Below are 20,317 nucleotides of genomic sequence, written 5' to 3' on the forward strand. Positions count from 1 at the left end.
GCTCGGTTAGAGCTCGGCTGGGCTCGGCCCCACGGCAACCCAACCCGTCCTGGTGCTCCCAGTCGGTTCCCGAGTTCCCGCCGGTGCCTCCCGCACCTTTCTGCGGCCCCCACCGTCTCCCACGTCCGATCCCGTGCCCCTCAGCTCACCTCAGGTTCCCCCTTCCCCCCCCCCCCCCAGGGAAGGCTCTGGTCTGGCCAGACCAGAGGCCACACAGAGGGGCTGAGCCTGGTTCATGAAATGCTTTATGGCTGGGCAGCCCCACAATCCCCGTCCGGCCGCGGCACGGGCAGGACACTGATTCGGAGTTACAAAAGGTTTACAAAGAGGGGTCTGGGTCTACCACAGCGGGGGGTCCTGTCCAGCTGGGGCCTCACCATCCCTCCCTGGAACACTGTGGCAACAGTGTTGAGTGTGGTTAAGTGTCGGCCTCAAATCCAGCACCTCCCCAAGGCAGAAAGCTCAGGCCCTGGCAGCTCTTTGGCAGCTTCTTACATTTCAGCACTTTTTCAAATAAATTTTGTTTTTAAAAAGTCAACATAAAAAATCTTATTCCCTTGGCTGAGCAGGCCATGCTCAGTGCCACCCAGCATGGGCCCAGTGTAGCTCCACTGCTATGGTGTGCACAGCCCTTGGCACAGGGTGCAGCAGGGACTGTGGCTCCCGCAGAAGCTCCTCACTGCTTGGGATCCTCAGGAGTCTGTCCAAGTGGTGGATCTAGGGTGCACAGCACCACCCCTCAGTTCATGAACTGGGTGTAACCCTCTGCCCCGGTGACAATGACGTCCATCCAGATGCGCATGGCTTCGGCCGAGGGTGCCACCATGTAGTAGAGACGGTCATGGGTCTTGACACAGAAGGTGAGTGCAGGGTTGGGGCTCTGGAGGGGAGGAGGACAGGATCAGTGCTCTGGCCCCTTTAAGCAACAGCATTCCCACCTGTGCCCCCCCTCCAAAGCCCAGCACTGGGGTCCTGCCCTTGGCACCCCAAGGAGCTGGCTCCATCAAAGGCCATGGACCACTCCATGAGCATCCAGCAGGAGCTGCCCTGCTGCTTCTTGCACACTTGTCAGAGGGCAATGCGGGAGAATGGGGATGCTCCCAGGGGCTCCCAGCAGACACCAGAGCAGTGCCCGACTCCCACCTTTGCAGCACTGCGGAGGTGGTCATAGTAAACCTCTTCAATGGCTTGGAAGTAGATGACACCCTTCAACTTTGTCTCATGTTTATCTGCCCGAGAGAGAGAAGTGTTTTGGATTGTGGGTGATGGCACGGGGATGGGGCGTTGGGCGGCACAGGGACTCACCCATGTAGTAGGAGAGGGTGCGCTTCATGCGGTCAAAGACAAACCAGCGCTTCTTCCAAGACTTGATCTTGCCCCCCATCTTGACCAGGTAGCCCTTGCACATCTTCTCAGTCAGGATGACGTGGTAGCAGGTGTCCACGCTGTGGCCCGAGGACTCAATGTGCAGCCGCAGGTTGAAGTCCTCCTTGCGGATGGGGAGGTACCGCGTCAGGGGACGAGCCTGGAAAAGCAACACAGCCCTGCAAAGCCCACCAGTGGCAAGGAGAGCCATGTCCCCCCACTGGGACCCTGGGACATCAGTAGGGAGCCAAGTATTCCTCCCTGGCCAGGCTGCTGGAGGGTGGCAGCCTGCCTCACACCTGTGAGAAGTGCTTCTCCCGCAGCTTGACCTCCTTCTCCACCAGCTTCTGCCGCCGTGCGGTCTCATCCTGCAGCCGGCGTTCCAGCTGCTCCCGGCGCCGGCGCTCGTCCTCCAGCGCCTGCCGGCGCAGCTCCATCTCCCGCTCCTGCTGGCACACACACAGGAGCTCAGCCCCAAGGACTGGGGACCTGCTCCCCATCCAGCTGCGGCGCTGGTGTGGTCCCACTCACCCGGGACTCCATCAGCCGTGACTTCTCAGCATGTGCCTCCTTCAGCATCTTCTCCATCTCCTCAATCTTCCCTGTCTCCATCCCGCTGGCACTATAAGACAGATGCAGGTACTGCTGCAGCAGGAAGGACCTCGAGCCAGCAGTGCACCACCAGAGCAGGCTGTCCCCCAGCTGCAGGAGCTGGCCCCAGGGTTACCTGGAGATGTTGTCAGGTGAGCAGGCAGAGTTGTTGCCGGTGGAGATGCTGGTCTCCATGCTGTCTGAGCTCTCCAGGCTAAGGGTGTCATATGCATGGTCCAGCTCCTCGGCCCGGGGCCCAGCGCCATGGGGACGGTGGTGGTGGAGGATGGAGTGATGCACGAGCCGGGGGAAGGCAGCGGGGAAGGGGGGCTGCCCATGCAGGGCTTCCCACTGGGACTGTGCCTCGGCAGCCGCTTTCTGCTTCAGCTCCGCAAGACGCCGCTTCTGCTCCTCGATCACCTGCTGACCTGTGCCACGGGAGGAAGGATCATGATGTTGAGTTAAGTGTGCCACACTCAGAACCGCACTGTGGTGAGTGAGGGAGTGGCACAGGCAGAAGACACCACAGGCTGGAGCCAGGTAGGGATGGTAGCAGCAGAGGTGGGAGCTGCTGTCACAACTCTCTGGCAAGCACAGCAATCTATCCAGGCAGGAGGAGGGGGCCCGGACAGCCAAGGGGGCACATGCACCAGGCTGGCAGGAGCAGGCTGGGCAAAGCATTAGCGGGTTATGGATGCACAGGGTTGTCCCTAAGCAGATGCTGAGAGGCATCTGGGGTCCTGGGCTAATCATGCCCCTCTTATGCATGGTAGAAGGTGCCAGCAAACAGCCATGCTGCTGCCTCCGGGCTGCTCCAGGCAGTCCAAGTTGCCCCACATCTCTACCTGGTAGATCACCTGGCTGCAAGGGCTCTGCTGGGAGCAGCTTGGCTGGAGACACGCCGTCGGGCGGAGGGGTCAGGAGGAGGAGAGGGGGGAAAAAGCAAGAGACTGTGAGAGAGGCACTGCATCCCTCCGGAGTGCTGTTGCTCCCACCCGCGGCCGGGCTCCCTTCTCCATTGCCCAAGTCGCAGCGGGCGCAGCATCTCCCAAAGTCCCACCACCCCTCAGAGCCGGGACGTGGAGCCAGAGCTCACCCTTCTGCTGCAGGGCCAACTGGCGCTTGGTCTCGATGTCCTGCAGCGTGGCCGCCAGGTTGCGGGGCAGGCTGCCCGCTGGGCTTGGGGGGCCCTGGGCAGGACAGCAGGGGATCAGCTGCAAGGATGGGGATGGGGCCTGGCACCGGGAGCGTGTGACCCATGGCCAGGGTGCCCGGGTCCCCCTGGCAGCTGTACCTTGGGCGAGGGGCTGCGCCCCAGCACAGAGAGGTTGAGCTGCGAAGACGAGGGGGTCCCACTCTTCATCCGAGGGGTGGGGACACCAGCGTCACCCTCTGTTTTTGCACGATAGACCTGGGCACAGAGACATGGAGGTGAGAGGGACATGGGGGACTGCAAAAGCCCCCCTGGACAGATGGCTCATCCGCAAGCAGGGCTGAGCATCCCTTCCCCAGATCCTGCCCCATATCAGTGCCATTCTGGCAGGGCTGCAGGCGATAAGAAGCAGGGGCTGCCTGCCCCAGGCAGCAGGTCTGCTCTGCCCCTGCCCACATCAGCAGGCAGGGGCCTGGCAGCACTCAGGGTGCAGGGTCCACAGGAACATCCCCACACTGCCCCACTCCCGCCATGGCCAGCAGCCCCAAAGCCTGAGCCTTGGCAGCAGGGAGCCAGGATTACCTGGAGAGCCTTGTGAGAGGAGTGAGCTTTAGCTGGAAGTGGAGGAGGGGAAGAAGGAGGAGAGACAGGGCAAGAGGAGGTCTCAAAGCCAGCCATGACCTCCTGGTACCATTTCTCTAAATCAAGAGCCGGGAGGCACACGGGGCCTCCTGGCAGCTGCTGCTCCATCTGGAGAGAGAGGCCATGTGAGAAAGGATGAAGGACAAATGCAGCAAGAGGGACAGATGCACAGAGAAGGGGTAGCATCCCTGCCTGTGCCTGCACCACTCCCCCAGCATTTGATGTGCAGACCCCCAGGGATCCCATGCACTCCCTGGCTAAGTCCCAGCAGCCGTAGGAGCCCTTTGCTGCTCAAGAGAGCTGATCAAGCAAAAAGATCCCCCTGACCTGCCCCATGGGCAGTGAAGCAGCAGACAGGACAATGAAGGGTGTGTAGGCTGTCAAGAGCCTGAGCTGCTGCTCAGCTTCATCTGCAGTTCTCTCCTTCCCATGCATCCCCAGCACCTCCTAGGGAGAGGACAAGGGTCCCAAGAGAGGGAAACAGGGCACAAACCTCTGCAGAGATGAAGGGAGAAGAGAGAGATGAAAGAGGAGGAGGAGCGCAGGCTGAGGATGAAGGGGCCGGAGGGATGCAGCCCAGCAGGGAAGCAGCAGGGGTGTGGAGGCTGCCCAAGATGCCTGAGAGTTGCTCAACGGTCACGTACTGGGCAAAGAGAAGCATATTAAACCAGGAGAAGAGCAAGGGCAAGCAGGCACAGGGGAATGAACAGGCAGCTCCAGCCTCCCAAAGGAGGGTGCCATGTCCCAGGAGGAAGAGCAGTTGGTACTGCTGCTACCCTGGTGCTGGGCACCAGGTCAGGTCCCTGCCTGCTTTGCATCCTCCTTGCTTGGGACCAGCGGCCAGGACTGGATCGAACAGTCAAAGGGCCACCCTCCCACTCTGCTGGGCACCTGCTCTGCTCCCCAGCCCTGCTGCCAACACATCCAGAGCAGGTAAGAAGTGCACCCTGGCAAGGAGACCAGGCAGCTTGAGCCTCTGCTCCCCCCTCAGCTGCAGCCAGACAAGTCCCCTGACCCGGGATGCAGCGGGCAACCCAAGGGAGCAAACCCGAGCATGCTCTGGGGCGGGTACCTCGTCGGCTGCTGGAGGTACAGCAAGCAAGAAAGAGCGCTGAGCAGCAGCAGGGGCAGCAGCAGAAGCTTTAGTGTCCAGGCTGGGGCCGTGAGTATTGCTGCAGAACCTGAAAACGTCAGACAGCCTCATGTACTCCTAGAAATCCACGGTGAGGGAGAAGGAGGAGAATTAGACCCATGTGCTGGCATTATGGCACTGACTGCAAAGTGGGAGCAAACCTCCCTGTGCACGCATGACCCAAGACTGCCTGCCCAGCCCTGCCCTACTGCTCACGGCAGCCCCAGTGCGCAGCACTGTGTGGGGAGTGTGGTGCCCAAGCTGGGCTGGGTGTGCTGGCACCCGCCTCCCTCCTGCCTTCAGCACAGCTCTGCTGAGTGCCTGCTGAGGAGAGACCTCAGGGTCCCCCAGGGCCCCTGGCCACAAGCCCTCCCCACAGTACTGAGGCACCTCAAGCTGCACTGAGGCAGCTTAAAATCCACTTCCACATCCTTTCTGAACCAAACATGCTAAAGCTTGTGACTTGCTCTTATTTTAGGGAAGCCAGGCTAGCAGGACCCTACAGGATGCTGCCAGGAGGTGCCCAGCCAGAGGGGTAAGTGGTGGGCAAGGGGAAGCACAGGAATGCCGTGCCCCATAGCACCACACCAGGGTTAAAACAGAGGGCAGCAGCGGGAGCTGGGATGCCCGTTGGGCTCAGGAGAGCACCTGAAATCAGGGACTGAGTGTTAATGAGCACAGCTGCCAGAGAGCTAAATGAGAAATGCCCCAGCCATGCTGCTGCAGGGCTGCCCTGCTGCCTGGGGGTGACGTTAGTCCACGAAAGGGGTCTCTGCCAAGGAGGGGCAAGCGAGCAAGCACAGGCAGTTAGTCCTGCTAGTTAGTTACCTCTTGTGCCTTGGGGTAGGAGCGGGTGGCAGGAGAAGCTAAGGAGGCAGCTGCTGCTGGCAGGGGGCTCAAGGACTTAGTTCCCTCCAATAGCTCATAAGGCTCTGAGATATGGAGGGTCTCCTGTTGGAGGGTAAAGATCACGTAGGCAAGGTGGGCACAGGCAGCAAGGTGGCAGCAGCAGGAGTCCCACTGCAGGCAGGCACAAGGGGACTCTGCCATCCCGCCCCTCTTCCCAGCAGCAGGTCTGGCAGAACCACAGCTCCCAAGGGCATCATGGTTCTGGCTCCCCGTTCAGAGCCACGAGCAGGGCAACAGAGTGACTCACTCCCACCTAAAAGTCCCCTGTACTAGCACCAAAACACCCCCGCATTTGCTCTCCAGCAAGGGTGGGACCTGAAGCAGTGCTGTCCCAGATGTTGCCCTGTTGCATTTCCCTCCTTCCCTCCCAACCTCTGCAGCCCATGGAAAGACTCTGAGTGGCTGGGAGCACCTGGCTCTGGCCAGAGGGTGCTTGGGAGCATAGGAGCCATTGCAGAGCAGAACTTGTGGTGCACAAGGCTCATCCCCACTGGCAACAGTGGCTCAGGAGAGCAGCCCTAGGCACCATAGCCCCCTCTACCCACTTACTTCTCTGAGAGCCGAGGACATTTTGGGGAAGCTCCTTCCACCTGTGACGAGCTGGTATCGCCTCTCCAGAGACATGAGCTTCTCATTCTCCTGCATACAAGGTGACAGTGAGAGCAGAGACAGCTGCTGATGGTTATGAGCACCCCATGGCTGGTCCCCTCCCAAGCTCACCCTTCCTGCCAGCACTCTGACAAGAGCTGGCGCAATCTTGTCCCCTGCCTTGAGCAACCCCCAGGGTCAGGGAGCCCCTGTCAGGCCCCTGATCCTGGCATTACCTTCTGCAGGAGCTGCAGGACACCACTCCGCTCCCTGGTCAGGCGCTCGGCCTCCTGGGCACTCTGCAGCCGAATCTGGGCAGCTTGGGCATCCAGGGCAGCCACCCGCTCCTGGGGAGCAGGCAGCAGGGATGAGCTGGCTGCCAGCGAGCCACGGGACACAGCCTGGCTGTGACAGACCCACTGCCCCCTCTGCCCCTACCTTCCTGCGGGCGATGCTGCGGTTGCACTCGGCCCGGCTCTGCAGGAGCTGCTTGCCTCGTGCCTCACGCTCCTCTTCGAGGCGGCTCTCACGCTCCAGCTGCTGGAACTCCAGGTCCTCAAACAGCTTGGCCTCTGTCTCCAGTGCCTCTGCCTCCTTTAGACACACAAGGGCACAGCAGATCAGTCTCTCTGGATGGGCAGCTCCTCATCCTGCAGGCAAGCATCCCACAGCAAAACCTCCTGCAAGTCCCCACATCCTGCTGGTGCTGGCCAGGAACAAGAGCTCATGGCCAAGCCTGTGTCTGCTGTGCCTGGTGCGGGCAGGCAGGCAGCTTTGCCTTCTGCAGGGCACCAGAAACGTGGGAGACATTGCCTGGAGCGTCTGCCACAGGAGATGGCAACGGAGAAACCCAGAACTGGCCAGGACAGAGCGATTACCCTCATGAGATGAGGAGCTCACCAGAGGCAGGGGCTTCATCCAGCCCTTGGAGACCAACTGCCCCTGCTGAACCACATCTGGGTTGGAGCCATGCCCTGACAGGCAGCAAAACACCACGTGCCAGCGTAACCACCAACATGCAGCCCTGCATCACCGAGCCAGCGGGCAACAGAGCCCCCACAGACAAGCACTGTGCTGGACAAACTCCTGTGTGTCCTCCCAGCCTTCACGCATCAACAGCACATGGCAGCACTCAGCTCAGGGACTGCCTGTGCCACCCTGGCAGCCATTGCACCGTGCACCCTTTGGGGACATGTTTCACCCTGCTCCAGGAGCCAGGCAGCTGGTGCTCTCATGGCACAGCGCTGGCGTGGTGGCTACTGAGGGCTCCCATACACCAGGACTGCTCCATCGCCACCCCTGCCCGCCACACCCGACTCACAACAAGCATGGGGACGCCTGCCCAGAACAGGCTGTGGCAATGGGGGTTTATCTGGGCAGGTGGCAGCCATGAGCTGGGGAAAGTCAACTGCTTCTGGAAAATACCAGATAACGGGAAAAAATGCTGCGGACTAGCAGTAACATAAACCGACGGTGCCGTGTAAATAAACACTCTCAGGAAATAGCGGGAGGCAGCCAGACGAGGATGCGGCGGTCCCCAAGGCTCCCCAGCCTGCCCTCCTTGGCAGGGCAGGGTCTGTGCTTGTGCCCTGCCTGGTCCTGAGGAGCTCTGCTGAGCCAGCCCTGCGCCCTGGGCCCGGGCGAGCAGCAAGCTTACCAGGACGGTGGTGCCCGGTGCCAGCTGCCTCCAGCCCGGGTGTGACGCTCCCAGTGCAGCCCCGGCTGGCAGGGAAGAGCTGGCCTAAGCTGGAGCGGAGGGAGGTGGGCCATGGTCCGGGAGGGGTGGGGGGAGACACTGACCCTTCGCATCTGCTCCCGCAACTGTTCCCGCATTGACTCGGGGCACTTATCAAGGTGGCTCTTCGACTCATGGTAAAGCACCCGGAGTTGCTCTAGCTCCTTCCTTTCAGCATCAATCTTTGCCCTTTCCTGAATCAGGGGAGAACAAGATAAAACAAAAAAAAAAAAAAAAAGAAAGGAAAAGGAAAAGAAAAAGAAAAGAGAAAGAAGAGAGAAAATACACTTCTCAAATGGGCGCCATGCAGAAGCTGTGAGTTAGAGCAGGAGAGAGAGGAGGGTTGTGAGGAAGAGCATCAGGGCAGCTACAGTGGGGCAGGGGGGAGGGAGCATAGCAAGAGAGAGCAACAGACGTAGGAGCTGGGTCCACAGGGTGTTAGAGGAGTTACAGCCAGCCCTCAACCTCAGCCCTGTGTTTCCAAAAACAAACTTACAGGCAGCAAAAAGATCAATGCTGATAGCATGGATAAAGTCATCCTGATCCTGCACACAGCTGCACCACATGCACCCTCTGAACAACCACTAACTGGCTTTGTTAAGTGCTGCTCACCATCGGAATGCTGCCAGCTAAAGCACTGAAGGTCCTGAATGCAGCCTGAGTGCATGGACCACCCTCATCCATCAGCAGGAGAGGGCTGCCCACAAGGCAGCAGTGAAAACAGGAGGATGAGGTCCAGCCATGCTGCCAGTGATGGTCAGGCTATGTCAAGTCAGTGGTAGAGCAAACACTTGCTCCTGGGCCTGGAATGAGGGGGAATTGACCCCAACCCTCCCTCCCACTGCCACAGAAGCAGTAAAATGGGGCCAGCAACACAGGGCTGGTGTAGGGGCACCACCTCCCCCAGCACCGTGGGGCTTGGCATCGGGAAACGCTTGCTGCAAGGAACAATGCTCCACATGGAGATGGGGGATGCATCAAAAGGGGTGCCTAGGGGCTCCTGGGCATACAGAGATGCCAGAGATGATGGTAGAGTTCGGAGCAGGCACTGTTAGTGCAAGTAGTGCAGGCGGGTTAGGAAAGCAGGCACTCAGGTCAGCAGAGAGGTTGGGATGGGGATTTCCCTGTGCTCTTCTCCTGGCTCTGCACAAGGCTGTCCCTGGCTACAGATGATGCCTACAAAGCACTGGAAGACCAAAACCAGAATAAAACCCCCAAACAGTGCTGGCAGGTGCTGATGGCTGCTCTGCCTGGCCACAGACACCCTGAGAGCCCCAGTACCTACAGCCATGGGGCCAGCCAGGGCCCCAGGGACGCTGGTGCCACATCACGGTGGCACAGAGCTGCCAGTGGGACCCAGGCACAGACTGCACAGGACCACTGGCCTCAGGCAGCGGGGAGCTGGATTCCAGCAGCTCTCCTGCTCCAGAGCAGCTTACCCAAGGTCATACCACACTGCCTGTAAGGCGGTGGGATGGCCAGCAACCAGCAGCTGGGACAAGCATGTGGTACACGCAGCAGCATGTGTGCCTTCAGGCTATAACTGCACCACAGATGACTCCAGGGAAAGGGGGCCAGGACATCTTCCTCAGCCACTGAGATGAGTTAAAACACCTGCAGTGATTTCCCAGCCACCTCCAGCGAGCTGAACGCTACAGCAGCAGCTGCCTTCACTTGTCCAAATGCAGCAGAGTGAGGTGACTTGCCACAAGATGCAGTTCCCCAGCAAGGGCAGGGAATGGGCAATGCCAAGACCCCCCACTTCAGCACTGCCCACCACAGGCAGCAGCCACCTGGAAAGCCCCACACAACAGTCTCCCTGCCAGACCCTGCCAGCGCAACAGGTAGCAGTTGAAATGCTCCCCTAGCATCAGCTCAGTTCTCCTCTGGCAGGGCTGTTGGACAGGCTGTTGTCCCAGGCAGACGGACAGACAGACAGATCTCCCCACAACACAAACCAGAGGGGCTGCTCCCCAAAGCCTCTGTGGAGCCCAGGGTCTGGAGAACGTGTCTGCAGGGGAACACTGCAGCATGGGGCATCATGGCACTGGCTGCAAGTGCCAGGGAGGGTAAGGCACAGATGGTGACAGTGCAAACCTGCAGTGAGGCTCACCTTGTCCCACTCCTTGCGGATGCTGGCATCCAGGCTGGAGAGCTTCTCCTGTAGCTGCTGCACTGCTTCCTGCTCCTGCCGCAGCCGCGCCGCCTCTGACTCCCGCTCACCCTGCAGCAGCGCCCGCTCCATCTCTGCCTGGACAGGCACAGCCACATCAGGATGGCTGCCCCAGCTGGATCTGGCTCATGCCCGTGGAATTCAGCACTGACTGGTGAGGGCAGCAAGCAGCAGGGGACCTGGCAGCGTCCACTGACTCCTCACCTCTCGTGATGTCTCCTGCAGCTGCTGCTCCAGCTCCTTGACACGGCCCTTCAGCTGGTCCAGGTGGCCGAGGACGCTGGCACGCTCCTCCTCCAGGCGCTGCGCCTCTTTGGCCCGGGGGCCTGTCAACTCCTCGTGCTGTGGAGAGGGCTGGTTGGCATGGCACGGTGCAGCACGGCACAGCACAGCGTGGCACAGCTGTCCCCTTACCTCATGGTGGGTGCTCTCGGTGCTACTGCACTCCTCCTTCAAGTTCTCCTCATCTGATTTCTCCAGGCTCTCCCTCTGCCGTAGCTCCTCGGCCGCACGGCCCAGAGCCACAGCACCCCTGGGCACCCGCCGGCCAGGATCCGCATCACCAGCCAGGAGCCGGGGCACGTCACTCGGCTCAGTGCTGTCCGTCTTGGTGTACTCAGCACAGAGGTTCAGGATGGTCTCCAGGCGCTGCCGCTCCTGTGGGGAAGAACCGTTAGCATGGCACCTGTCCCAGCACGTGTCATGGCCAGAGCCCGTGGGACCCCGTGCTGATAGTGGACACCAGGATATGGGCTCACTGCTTGCCCTGCTGCACGCTGGGATGGGCTGGGGACGTCAGAAAGCACGATGCAGCTGCACCAAACCCCCTGCAAGAGCCAGGCACGCGATGTGCCAGGAGCTGGAGACAGACTAATTACAGGCAGCAGCACTGGCCGCTGAACGCCTCCGCTATTTCCAGGCGGTGACTCAGGCTACCCACGCTGGGCGTGAGTCAGGGTTGAGCAAACAGGGCCCTGGCGGCTCGGCCTCCAGGACCAGCAGAGACACAGGCAAACCCCACCCAGGCAGCTGCCAGCTCCATAAAAACTCCATCGGCCCTAAATATAGATGCAATGCCCACAAGAGCCATGGCACTGCCGCCAGCAGAATGGCCCTGGCAGGGATGGATGAGACGTGGATAGTTTTGCACAGCCAGGGGCACCACTGGCTTTTGATGGCAGCCCCAGAGCCATGCCGACCCCACCAACTTCCCTGGGCTGCTGCAAGTTGGGGGCTTTGTACTCCCAGAGAGCTGCTGAGCACCCATGGCCATTCCTGGCCATAATCCCCCCAGATAAGCCGGCAGCCTGGCAGCTGCAGCAAATCCCTGAGAGGCAAGGGCCGGGTTTTAAAGTAGCAAATAACAGAAGGTATTTGCAAAGAGGGTGTCCCATGCTCAAATGTGTCCCCCCCCAACCAACCCCAAGGCTCACCAGGCGCTCCATCTCCTGCTCCCGAACCCGCTCCTGCCGCTGCCGCCGGTGGTACTCCAGCAGCTCATCCTCATTGTCGCTGATCTCGGTGATGCTGTTCTTGCGCTCTCGTGGCCCCGCTGGCAGCCGTGGGTCCCCCAAAGGCTTCCTGGGGGCACGGGGGCTCTGATGGGGCGAGGGCATGGCCGGTGAGCTCAGCCCATATGTTGGGCTCAGGCAAGTGCCAAAGCTGGGGCGGCGTGTGGAGGTCTCTGCCAGCAGTGGGGGCGAGGGGCTTCCAGCACCTCTCGACTCTTCCGAGCCCTTGCGCCTTGCACGGGGACTGCCAGGCACCTCCCTGCCCAGCCGGGGCTGTGGGGAGGGGGTGTCAGGAGCTGCCCGGGGACTGGCAGCCCGGCGTGACAAGGAGGGGCTCAGGGGGGGCAACTCCCGCATGCTCTCCATGTTCCTCCGGGCCACCCGCGGGCTCTCCGGGGGCTGCAGTCGGGCCTCTGGGACTGCCCTGCTGGCAGCCTGTCGGCTGGGCACCAGGGAGTCCCGTGGCTCACGGAAGGGGCTCGGGGGCCGCTCCTGTAGGGCCGCCCGTGGCCGCGGTGCCACCCTGGGTGTCAGCCGGGGGCTGCCTGCCCTATGGTCGCCGAGCCTCTCAACCGGCCAAGGCTCACTAGGACTCCCACTGGGCAGGGTGGGTGGCTGCACAGTGTGGTTGTAGCTGGAGGAGCGGAGTGGGACAAGGGGGGGCACAGGTGGCCCCTGCTCCTGGCTGCTCAGCGAGGGGCTGGTGTAGCTGCTGCTGCTGGCCGGGGAGGAGAGTGGAGAGAAGTTCTCGTAGCTGGAGCCTCCCGAGGCAGCCCCGGGGCTGGGTAGGGGGGACAGGAGGCAGCGTCCACCCCCATTCACCACAGGGGAGAGAGGGGACCGGCCACAGGCCGGAGGCTTCTGGATGCCAGGAGATGCCGGCTCCTCCAGCACCAGTGAGTCCATGATGTCCTGCAGGTCCTTCTCAATTGAGCTGACAAGGGAGCTATGGCTAGGACACCCACGCTCTGATGGCTGGTGGCCACCGTTCACTAGGGCCTCGGGCTCTGCAGGGAGACACAAGAGCAGGCAGTCAGTGTGGTGTGACCCCCCCATGGCCCCTGCCTGGGCTGGGGTTCCCCAAGGCAACCTGGCATTGTTCCTCCATGTAGCCTTACAGAGCCAGAGCTGGGTCACAGCCCCTCTTCTCTGCACCTCAAGCTGCCTGCACCCCCACTGCCACCCTCTCTCACTTCAACTGGGGAGCCAGGGCTAGGGAGGAGGCTGGAAGCCCGCTGGCCCCGTCACCCAGGAGACAGAAACCTGAGAGCACAGCCCAGCCGCCCACTCTGACATCCTTGTGTTGCAGCTCCCGGCCCCAGTTCCCGGAGAGCAGCTGCCTGCGCCAGCCACTGGGACCCACCACTTGCCCCTGGCACATTCCAGCTCCCCAGCAAGGGGTCAGAGATGCAACAGCCAAAAGTTGCTGACCTGCAGCGTGTCCGGACCCACTGCCACGTTGCCTGCAGCCTCCCTGCGCCCCTGGCCAGGGTGCCCCCGCCTGGGCTGCCCTGTCCTCCCTGGGCAGCACCGATGTGCCTGTCACTCAGGGGACGAGCGAATCACAGCAGGCGCGGAGCCCAGCCAGGACAGCGTGCCACCCAGGCTGCGTCACCCCCTGGCACCCAGCAGCTCCCCCGCAGCAGTTGGCAGTGCCTCCACGCCTGGAGAGCTGTGCCACAGCCCTATCCGTGTGATCCCACCCAGTCCCGCATGGCAGAGGGACCACGCAGGGCCCGCACCAGATTCTGTGCAGTTGCAGGATGCTTTGCACTTGTATGATGCTCCTCGGCCTCAGCGCTTCCCCGCGTCCCTCCTCCCATCCTCCAGCTGTGGCCGTGCTGCCTTCCTGACACACACGTGGCATGGAGAGGCTGCCAAGCTCCTCTCCCTGTGCCAGGGTGTGCTGGTCAGGGCAGGCAGAAGGGCTGTCAGCCCAGGGATCACTGCCTGGAATTTGGACATCCCCAGGAACCAGGCACAGCTCTGGCACTCAACCCATCACCCCACGGACAGGCAGACACAGCAAGATAAGCAGCTCGTGAAATGAAGGACAGCAGTCAGGGAAACGGCCTTCGCAGCCCCGGCACACCCGCCCTGGCATGTAAACACAGGCAGCTGGGGGGGCTCCGATGGGTGATGGCTCTGCCGTGGCCAGGCTTGGCAGAAGCAAGAGCTTTGCCTCACTGCCCCCACAGCCGCGCTCTTTGAAATTATATTAATCATTAACAAACATCACTGCAGCTGCTGTAGCACGCTGAGATGATGGACGGCACATCTGCAGCCAGGTATGAGCCCCACTCCCAAGTGGGAGGGCTGGGAGTCCAGCAGGACAGGGCTGGGAGAGCATCACATGCCAGGAAGGCTTATGGTGCAGGTCAGGGAGCACCTCAGCATCTGCCTCACCCTGCCTGGGACAAAGGGGGTCACCTACTTGCTGGCAGCCCATAGAAAGCCGCTGGGCTCCTGCCTCCTGCCGGTATCATGCTCTTCATCCACTTGGCCTCAGCAGGGTGGTTGAAGCGGAGGAAGGTGGCCTGGCCCAGGCAGATGGTGCACCCTTGGGAGAGAGGAGAGGGGTCAGCTGCTGGCTGGCAGTATCAGAACGATGCTGGAGAGAGAGGAGATAGGAGCCAGCACAGGGAGGCAGAAAGGCGCTGCTGGCCCTAAGATGCATCCCTGGGAGGGGAGCGGGCTCCTGCTGTCAGCAGAGGCTTAGGGGAAGGCTGAAATCCAGGTCACTCCCCAGCAGCTGCCGGCAGCGCGACGCAGGCACAGGCACAGCTGGGGTCCCCGCCGGGGGCTGCGGGGGAGTTGGCGGCACTCCAGGGCCTGTGCGTCTGCCAGCTGCAGACAAGACAGCTCCTGTCCCCGCCCGCAAAACACTTCTTCTTGGCCCAAAGTGGCAGCCCTTTCGGGGCAAGGCTGCCGAGTGGCCCTCCAGAGGAAGGCAGCTCAGGGTGCAGCACCGTGGGCTGCCCACTGCCCGTTCGCCCACTGCCCGTGGTGCCAGGAAGCCTTGTGCTGGCAGCGGGGAGCGGCAGGCGGCTGAGAGGCTCGGTGCTGCCGACACACCCCGCTTTGAAGAGCCTGCCAGGGCCCCGGGGAGAGGCTCACTCCTCACCAACAGCCGGAGCCGAAAATCCCTGGCCGGAGGGGATGTGTTTTTTGGAGCACCCGTCAGCCCAGGCTCGCAGCAAGGCGAGTGAGAGGCCGTACAGATTAACCGCCATCGCCGCCGCGGGGGCCTGACTCCCCTGTCCAAGTGCCAGCGCGGGACGAGTCCTGTTCACCCTGGCTCAGCGAGGGCATCCTGCCTGCCAGGTGGCAATGCCAGCGCCCGACCCAGGAACGGCTCCTTTGTCGAGAGGCATCACTGCCCTGCCCCTTCCCCGCGTGCCGGCACCAGTGGAGCCACGCGTCGCGTCGGCAAAGCAGGGTACCCCAACCCGCACCCCGAGCGCCGGCCTGGCAGCCCCACGGCTCGTCCCACTGTGGCTGGGCACAGGTGCCCTCCCTTCCCCGCCGTATCCCTGCCTGCCCCCACTGGCCCCCGCGGGCAGTAGAACGGGGTACTCGGCTGACCCCTGCCCGCACCCCACAGCCCACCTGGCCCTCGTTACCCACCATGGGACCGGCGGGACCCGGCAGGACCGTCGCGCCGGAGCCGTCGCGCCCCTTCTCCGGCGGCCACGTGGCTCCCATTGTCCCCCGCGGGGACGCCCGCGGCAGCGCCCACGCGGGCGGCTCCCCCCTCCCCGGGGAGGGACGGAGAATGGCGCGGGGGGGCCGCAACGCCACGGCCCGCGGGGAGCACCGGGGCTTTGTCACCCTCGGAGGGACGGGAGCGAGTCCCCCCGCCAGGCGCAGACACGCGTGGCCCCGCAGCGCCGCACTCACCGTACCACCACCGCCACCGCCGCCGCCCGGGCAGCGCCGCACCGCCCTCGGGGAGGGCCGGGGGGCCGGGCCTCGCCCGCCCCGCCCCGCCCGGCGGAGAGTCGTTCCCAGGAAGCGGGATACGGGACGTTCGGGGACGGGATGGCGTGGGAAGGGGCCCTTGGCTCTGCCCATGCTCCCTCCCCAGGAGCGGCCATGGGGGACCCGCAGGGTCCAAGCCCTCCAGCCGCGCAGGCAGATTGGCGTGTCCAGGCAGCCATCCCTCGGGAGGATACCTGAGGTGGTTTTCCTCTGTCATCTCCCTTCCAAAAGCCGACTTAGCATCTCCCCTTGTTCTCCAAAGCCCGCCCGGCTCTCTCCCTCCCCACCTCACTTGCTGCACTTGGCAAAGCCGGTTCTTAAACTGTTCTCAAACATGCCAGCCCAGGGTACAGAGGCAGGACCATCCCAGCTGGGATATGCAATTACAGGATGGTTCTGCCAACACTCTGATACCTGATGGCACAACTCCCCGGGTGAAGGCTCTGGTGAACCCCAGCCCGTTCCTACCTTGGGTGAGGCGCGTGGGCCGCCGGACAGTCACACCATCGATGGCGCAGGTGTTGCCACAGGGGTGCAGGGTGAGCGTCCCCTGCACGTTCTCAATGTAGCAGTGCTGAGGCACCAGCCCAGGGCCTTGCAGGACAATGTCTGTCATGGCCGTGCCGATGGTGGTCTTTCCTGCCAGCAGAGAGGGCAGCTCAGTGTCCCTGCTGCCAGCATGCCCACAGGGACTGCCTGGCAGCCAGCACTCACCTTCCTCCAGGGGCAGGAGCGTGATGGCAGTGCTGAGTCGGCCGCTGCCCAGGCTCACCAAATGTGGCTTCTCCGTCTGCACTTTTAGCCCCTTGCCCGTGTCAATCAGGTCCAGAGGGCTGTTCTGCAGGAGAGGGAGGGATGCTCACAGCTCCCGCAGATGCAGCTCACTCCCTTGCACTGCCCAGCGGGCTGGTCTGCTCCAGAACAGCCACACGCACAGGTGGGATCATTGCCCAGGCACAGCCACACACCAGCAGGACCATCCAGCAGCAAGACACAGGAGATGAGGGCTCTCTCCTGCCTGTGCTATCCACCCTGGGGAGCAGAGGTGAGCTGCCCTGGGAGCAGATCTCTGGGGCTTGGGCTGCATCTAAGAGGATCTGAGCTACCAGCTGCTTAGCTCAATGGGCTTTGCCAACGATCCCATAATAGGATTGGGGTGAGGAGAGGCTGGAGGACAGCACCCATGGTAGGGCTGGCTGTGGAGGAGAAGGGCTCCAAGCCAGATCCCCCTGTTCCCACAGGGCAAAGGTCCTGTGGTCCTGTGTGCTCACCTGGATGACATTCTGGACTCTGTGGGTTGGGCTGGTGGGGGTCCTGCCAGATGCCTCCATGATGCCTGCCTGGAGATACTGGATGCTTCTGGGCACGGCCTGCTGCCAAAAGAAACAGAGAATGGCAGCACAAGTGACCACAATGGGCATGGCCTTTATGTATTCCTCCTGCACATCACACACTGAGCATAAACCCCATCCATTCCAAACCAGCATTTGCCACCAACAGGATGCCCATCCTGAGCTCCCGTTTCCAGTGTGTCAGCAGTTGCCTGAAGTCAGTGAGCATCCCTGCCTGCCGAGGCACACATCCCCATCTGCCCAGGGAAACCCACATGCATGCCAGGTGTCAGGACAGACATGGTCCCAGAAGGAGACGGCATACGTGCTCAGTTTTGGGGAGGCAGTGTAGGAAACACACACCCTAAACCTCAAGAGCAGTGGACAACCAGACCTCCAGTGGCCACCAGTGGACAAAGACACACAAGCACAGGATCTGGCTGTCCCCAGCAACACCTGCCTGCCATGCATGGCACAACCCAGGTACCCCTGAGCGTGTCACCAGCGCCCGTCCCCAGCACCCAGGCACACACCTCTGCTCCCACACAGCCCAGCAGCAGCAGCAGCTCAGGGTACACAAGCTCGGCTGTCTGTGCCATGTCCCTGCTGAGGTGGCACGCAGGCCCGCGGCTGGCAGGGTTGGCTGCCCCTAGAGTAGCTATGCTGCCACTCGTTCTCTGCGTGGGTGGGAGGCAGTTTGGGAAGGAACGATTTCCGTCACCCGGCGCTCACGCCATGTCGGGATGCTCCAGGGTTACTAAATTTACCGTCTGCTGTTCCCCATGTCCCTCCCTTCCGCCCAGGACTGGCCAAGTGCAGCTTAACCCTTCCCATGCAGCCCAACCAGGGAGTACTCTATCCCCGTTAGGGATCCCGATCACAGGCCACCAGGAGGAGATCCAGGCTCAGCCCCCGGGAGCATTGCCCGCTGTCCCATCAACCCCCGGAGGGACCCCCGCAGCTCGGCCAGCACCAGGCTCAGCTGCGGGGGCGAGTGAGCGGCTATTACACACTCTGGAAAAAATGAAACGCTGGAAAACACCAGGCATGGGATCCAGGGCTGGGATGAAGCCTATGTCTCCTACGACACCAGAGTTGGCTGCCCCACAGCAAGGTCTCCTTGGGGACCACAGCCACCCCACACAGAATAGGGACAGCTCAGCTGGGGCAGGAGGAAGCAGAGATGCAGTACCCCAAGAGCAGTTCACCAGTGCCCACCAGCTGCCTTCCCTTACCTGCCACCTGGTCCTGGAGCCGAGTGGGACCCTCCACGGCAGGGTGCCCATGTCCCCCATGCACTGGGATGCTGCACTTCCCAGCATCTGGAGACCCTGCAGCCCAGCTGAGCCCCTACCCCTTGCTTGCACACAGACCCGTCACAATGTCTGGAAAGGAGGAAAAGCCAGGAGGGGCCAGGCTGCTGCACAGGAAGGGAGCGGGGCCAGGGTGGGATCCTGCGCCGGTGTTAACTCCTTCCCAGCACAGCTGTACTGGTGAGACCAGGTGAGAACCATGGGGGACCCCTGTCCCCTGGGCGATTGTCTGCCCACACTCTCCACCTAACACCCCCCACTCCACAGGCAGGCTTGCCTGCCCATGACCCGGAAGGTGACCCTGGCATCCCACCGCTGCCCGATGCACCGTGTCCCCCAGCACTGCCCTCCATCGGAGCCCCTCACCTGGCTCCTCACCACGCAGGGGACGCCCGCCGTTCCTCCCAGCCCGTCCCGCTGGGGATGCAGCCCCTCTCCAACCGGCTCTGCCGTAGGAATGCGGGGCGGGAGCGCAGCCGCCCCAGCCGGCGCCCCACTGCTGGGATGGACAAGGCAGCCTTTCTTCTCCCACCGCCGCCTGCAGAACGCGCTGCTTGTTCCCGCCGTGGGAAGCGGTGAAGGCAGCAAATGCCAAGGGGTCGGGCTCGGTTACCACCAAACAGCCCACGGTCCCCGTGCACCCCGCGCGCAGGGCTGCCCACTCAGCCTCAGCCTCCTGGAGGACAAAAGCCCCTTTCTTCCTCCCGGCGCAGCCAAAAGCCTCACCTGGGAGGACGCCTAGCCCCGCCGATGCGGGGGTCCTGCCAACATCGGGTGGGCTGCACACAGACACGCTGCCCCACCGCACCCCTGCACCCCACTGCCCGCAGGCTGCGACCCTCACAGGGCAGGGGGTGCTCAGGGGTCCACTCCTCCCGACCTGCTGCTGACTCCCCAGACCCAACCTGGGCACAGCACGCTCTGCCTCGCTCCCCATCAGCATGGCCAGGTGCCAGCAGCAGGCAGGCAGGCCCCAGAGCTGCACCGTGTGCTGCTGGCCAGGACACACTCTTGAGGGAGCACAGCCTGGCAGACCCTGCCGTGCGGTGTCAGCCATGCCTGGGACGCAACATGGAAGAGGCAGGCACATGGCACCCCTTGCCGCGGCCTCTCCTCCCCACTCGTGGCCGGGTGAGCCACAGGAGGCGCTGGAGTGGCCGAGCTAACGGGTGCACACGGCAGAGCATCGCAGCCTCCGGCCAACTTGGCTGCCTGCTCGCTCCCCATCTGCTAACGCACTTAGGGCGCGCTCACCCCTTCCCACACCCTCTGCCCCGGTAAACAACCAGCCCTTCCGGCGGCAGCTGGGAAGGGGGAGTCCGTCTCCAGCACAAAGCCAGAGGGCAGCGAGGAGCCTGCTCCTGGCCGCTACCTCCAGGTCTGGGGCTGACCCACAGCGAGCAGGGGAGACTCAGCCGGCCCCATCCCACCCAGGCTAGGGGCGGTGGGGGCTCCATTGCCGTTGCTAGGACAACGCCACGATCCTGGCAATAACACCACCGTAAATCAGCCGCCAGACAGCTCCAGCGGGAGCCGAGGAATCCCGGCCACACCCGCTTATTTCATCGCTCCCGGGAAGTGCTCCCGCACCACTGCAGCACAGCTGTGCTCCCGCCGAGACCCTGCCAGCATCACACCTCGGGCTCTCCACAGACTGGGGGTTGCCCACTATGTACTCAGGTCAGGGAGGGCGTACAGCCTTGCTTTCCTGCACCCAACACTCCCCCAGGTGAGCCAGCTCCAAAGGCTTCTGACACCATATGCAGTCCCGACCACTGCTGCAGCTCAAGCACCGACCCCAGCATCAGCGTGTGCCTCCAGACACTGCAACACAGACAGGGAAACCTCCACCATGAGCTCCAGACCCCTCAAGGCTGCACAGTGGAAAGCTGC

General features: G+C 62.5%; 1 protein-coding gene across 4 annotated transcripts; it reads right to left on the minus strand.

Moving 5' to 3' along the window:
• Positions 1-223: 223 nt before the first annotated feature.
• PHLDB1 (pleckstrin homology like domain family B member 1) lies at positions 224-18,653 on the minus strand. Of its 4 annotated transcripts, XM_017809707.1 has the most exons (25): positions 18,347-18,653; positions 17,052-17,153; positions 16,495-16,618; positions 16,249-16,419; positions 14,234-14,359; positions 11,722-12,806; positions 10,703-10,945; positions 10,493-10,630; positions 10,229-10,366; positions 8,181-8,309; positions 6,819-6,974; positions 6,617-6,727; positions 6,342-6,431; positions 4,824-4,961; positions 4,245-4,394; positions 3,692-3,859; positions 3,251-3,367; positions 3,053-3,170; positions 2,802-2,846; positions 2,093-2,384; positions 1,897-1,987; positions 1,665-1,811; positions 1,306-1,525; positions 1,144-1,229; positions 224-880 (listed from the first exon to the last, which is right to left on the minus strand). In XM_017809707.1, the coding sequence occupies exons 1-25, from the start codon at positions 18,431-18,433 to the stop codon at positions 740-742; spliced, it is 4,413 nt and encodes a 1,470-aa protein (XP_017665196.1). In that variant the 5' UTR covers positions 18,434-18,653; the 3' UTR covers positions 224-739. The 4 variants fall into 4 exon arrangements, with proteins under 4 accessions (XP_017665196.1, XP_017665197.1, XP_017665198.1 ...); XM_017809708.1 differs by lacking the exons at positions 3,692-3,859; positions 4,245-4,394; positions 4,824-4,961; positions 18,347-18,653 and having other exon boundaries at positions 17,052-17,363; XM_017809709.1 differs by lacking the exons at positions 2,802-2,846; positions 3,692-3,859; positions 4,245-4,394; positions 4,824-4,961; positions 18,347-18,653 and having other exon boundaries at positions 3,053-3,146; positions 17,052-17,363.
• Positions 18,654-20,317: the final 1,664 nt, after the last annotated feature.

The sequence above is a fragment of the Lepidothrix coronata genome, unplaced genomic scaffold (assembly GCF_001604755.1).
Source record: "Lepidothrix coronata isolate B3197 unplaced genomic scaffold, Lepidothrix_coronata-1.0 Scaffold27, whole genome shotgun sequence".
Lineage (NCBI taxonomy): Eukaryota > Metazoa > Chordata > Aves > Passeriformes > Pipridae > Lepidothrix > Lepidothrix coronata.

Bases quoted from the DNA above. Each gene is read 5' to 3' on its own strand.
- PHLDB1 (XM_017809707.1), bottom strand. From the start codon at position 18,433: ATGCTGGGAAGTGCAGCATCCCAGTGCATGGGGGACATGGGCACCCTG. The intron at 10,946-11,721 runs GTGAGCCTTGGG...TCTTCCCCACAG, and splicing joins AGCAGGAGATGGAGCGCCTG to GAGCGGCAGCGCCTGGAGAC. The intron at 3,860-4,244 runs GTTTGTGCCCTG...CTCTCTCTCCAG, and splicing joins CTCCCTTCATCTCTGCAGAG to ATGGAGCAGCAGCTGCCAGG.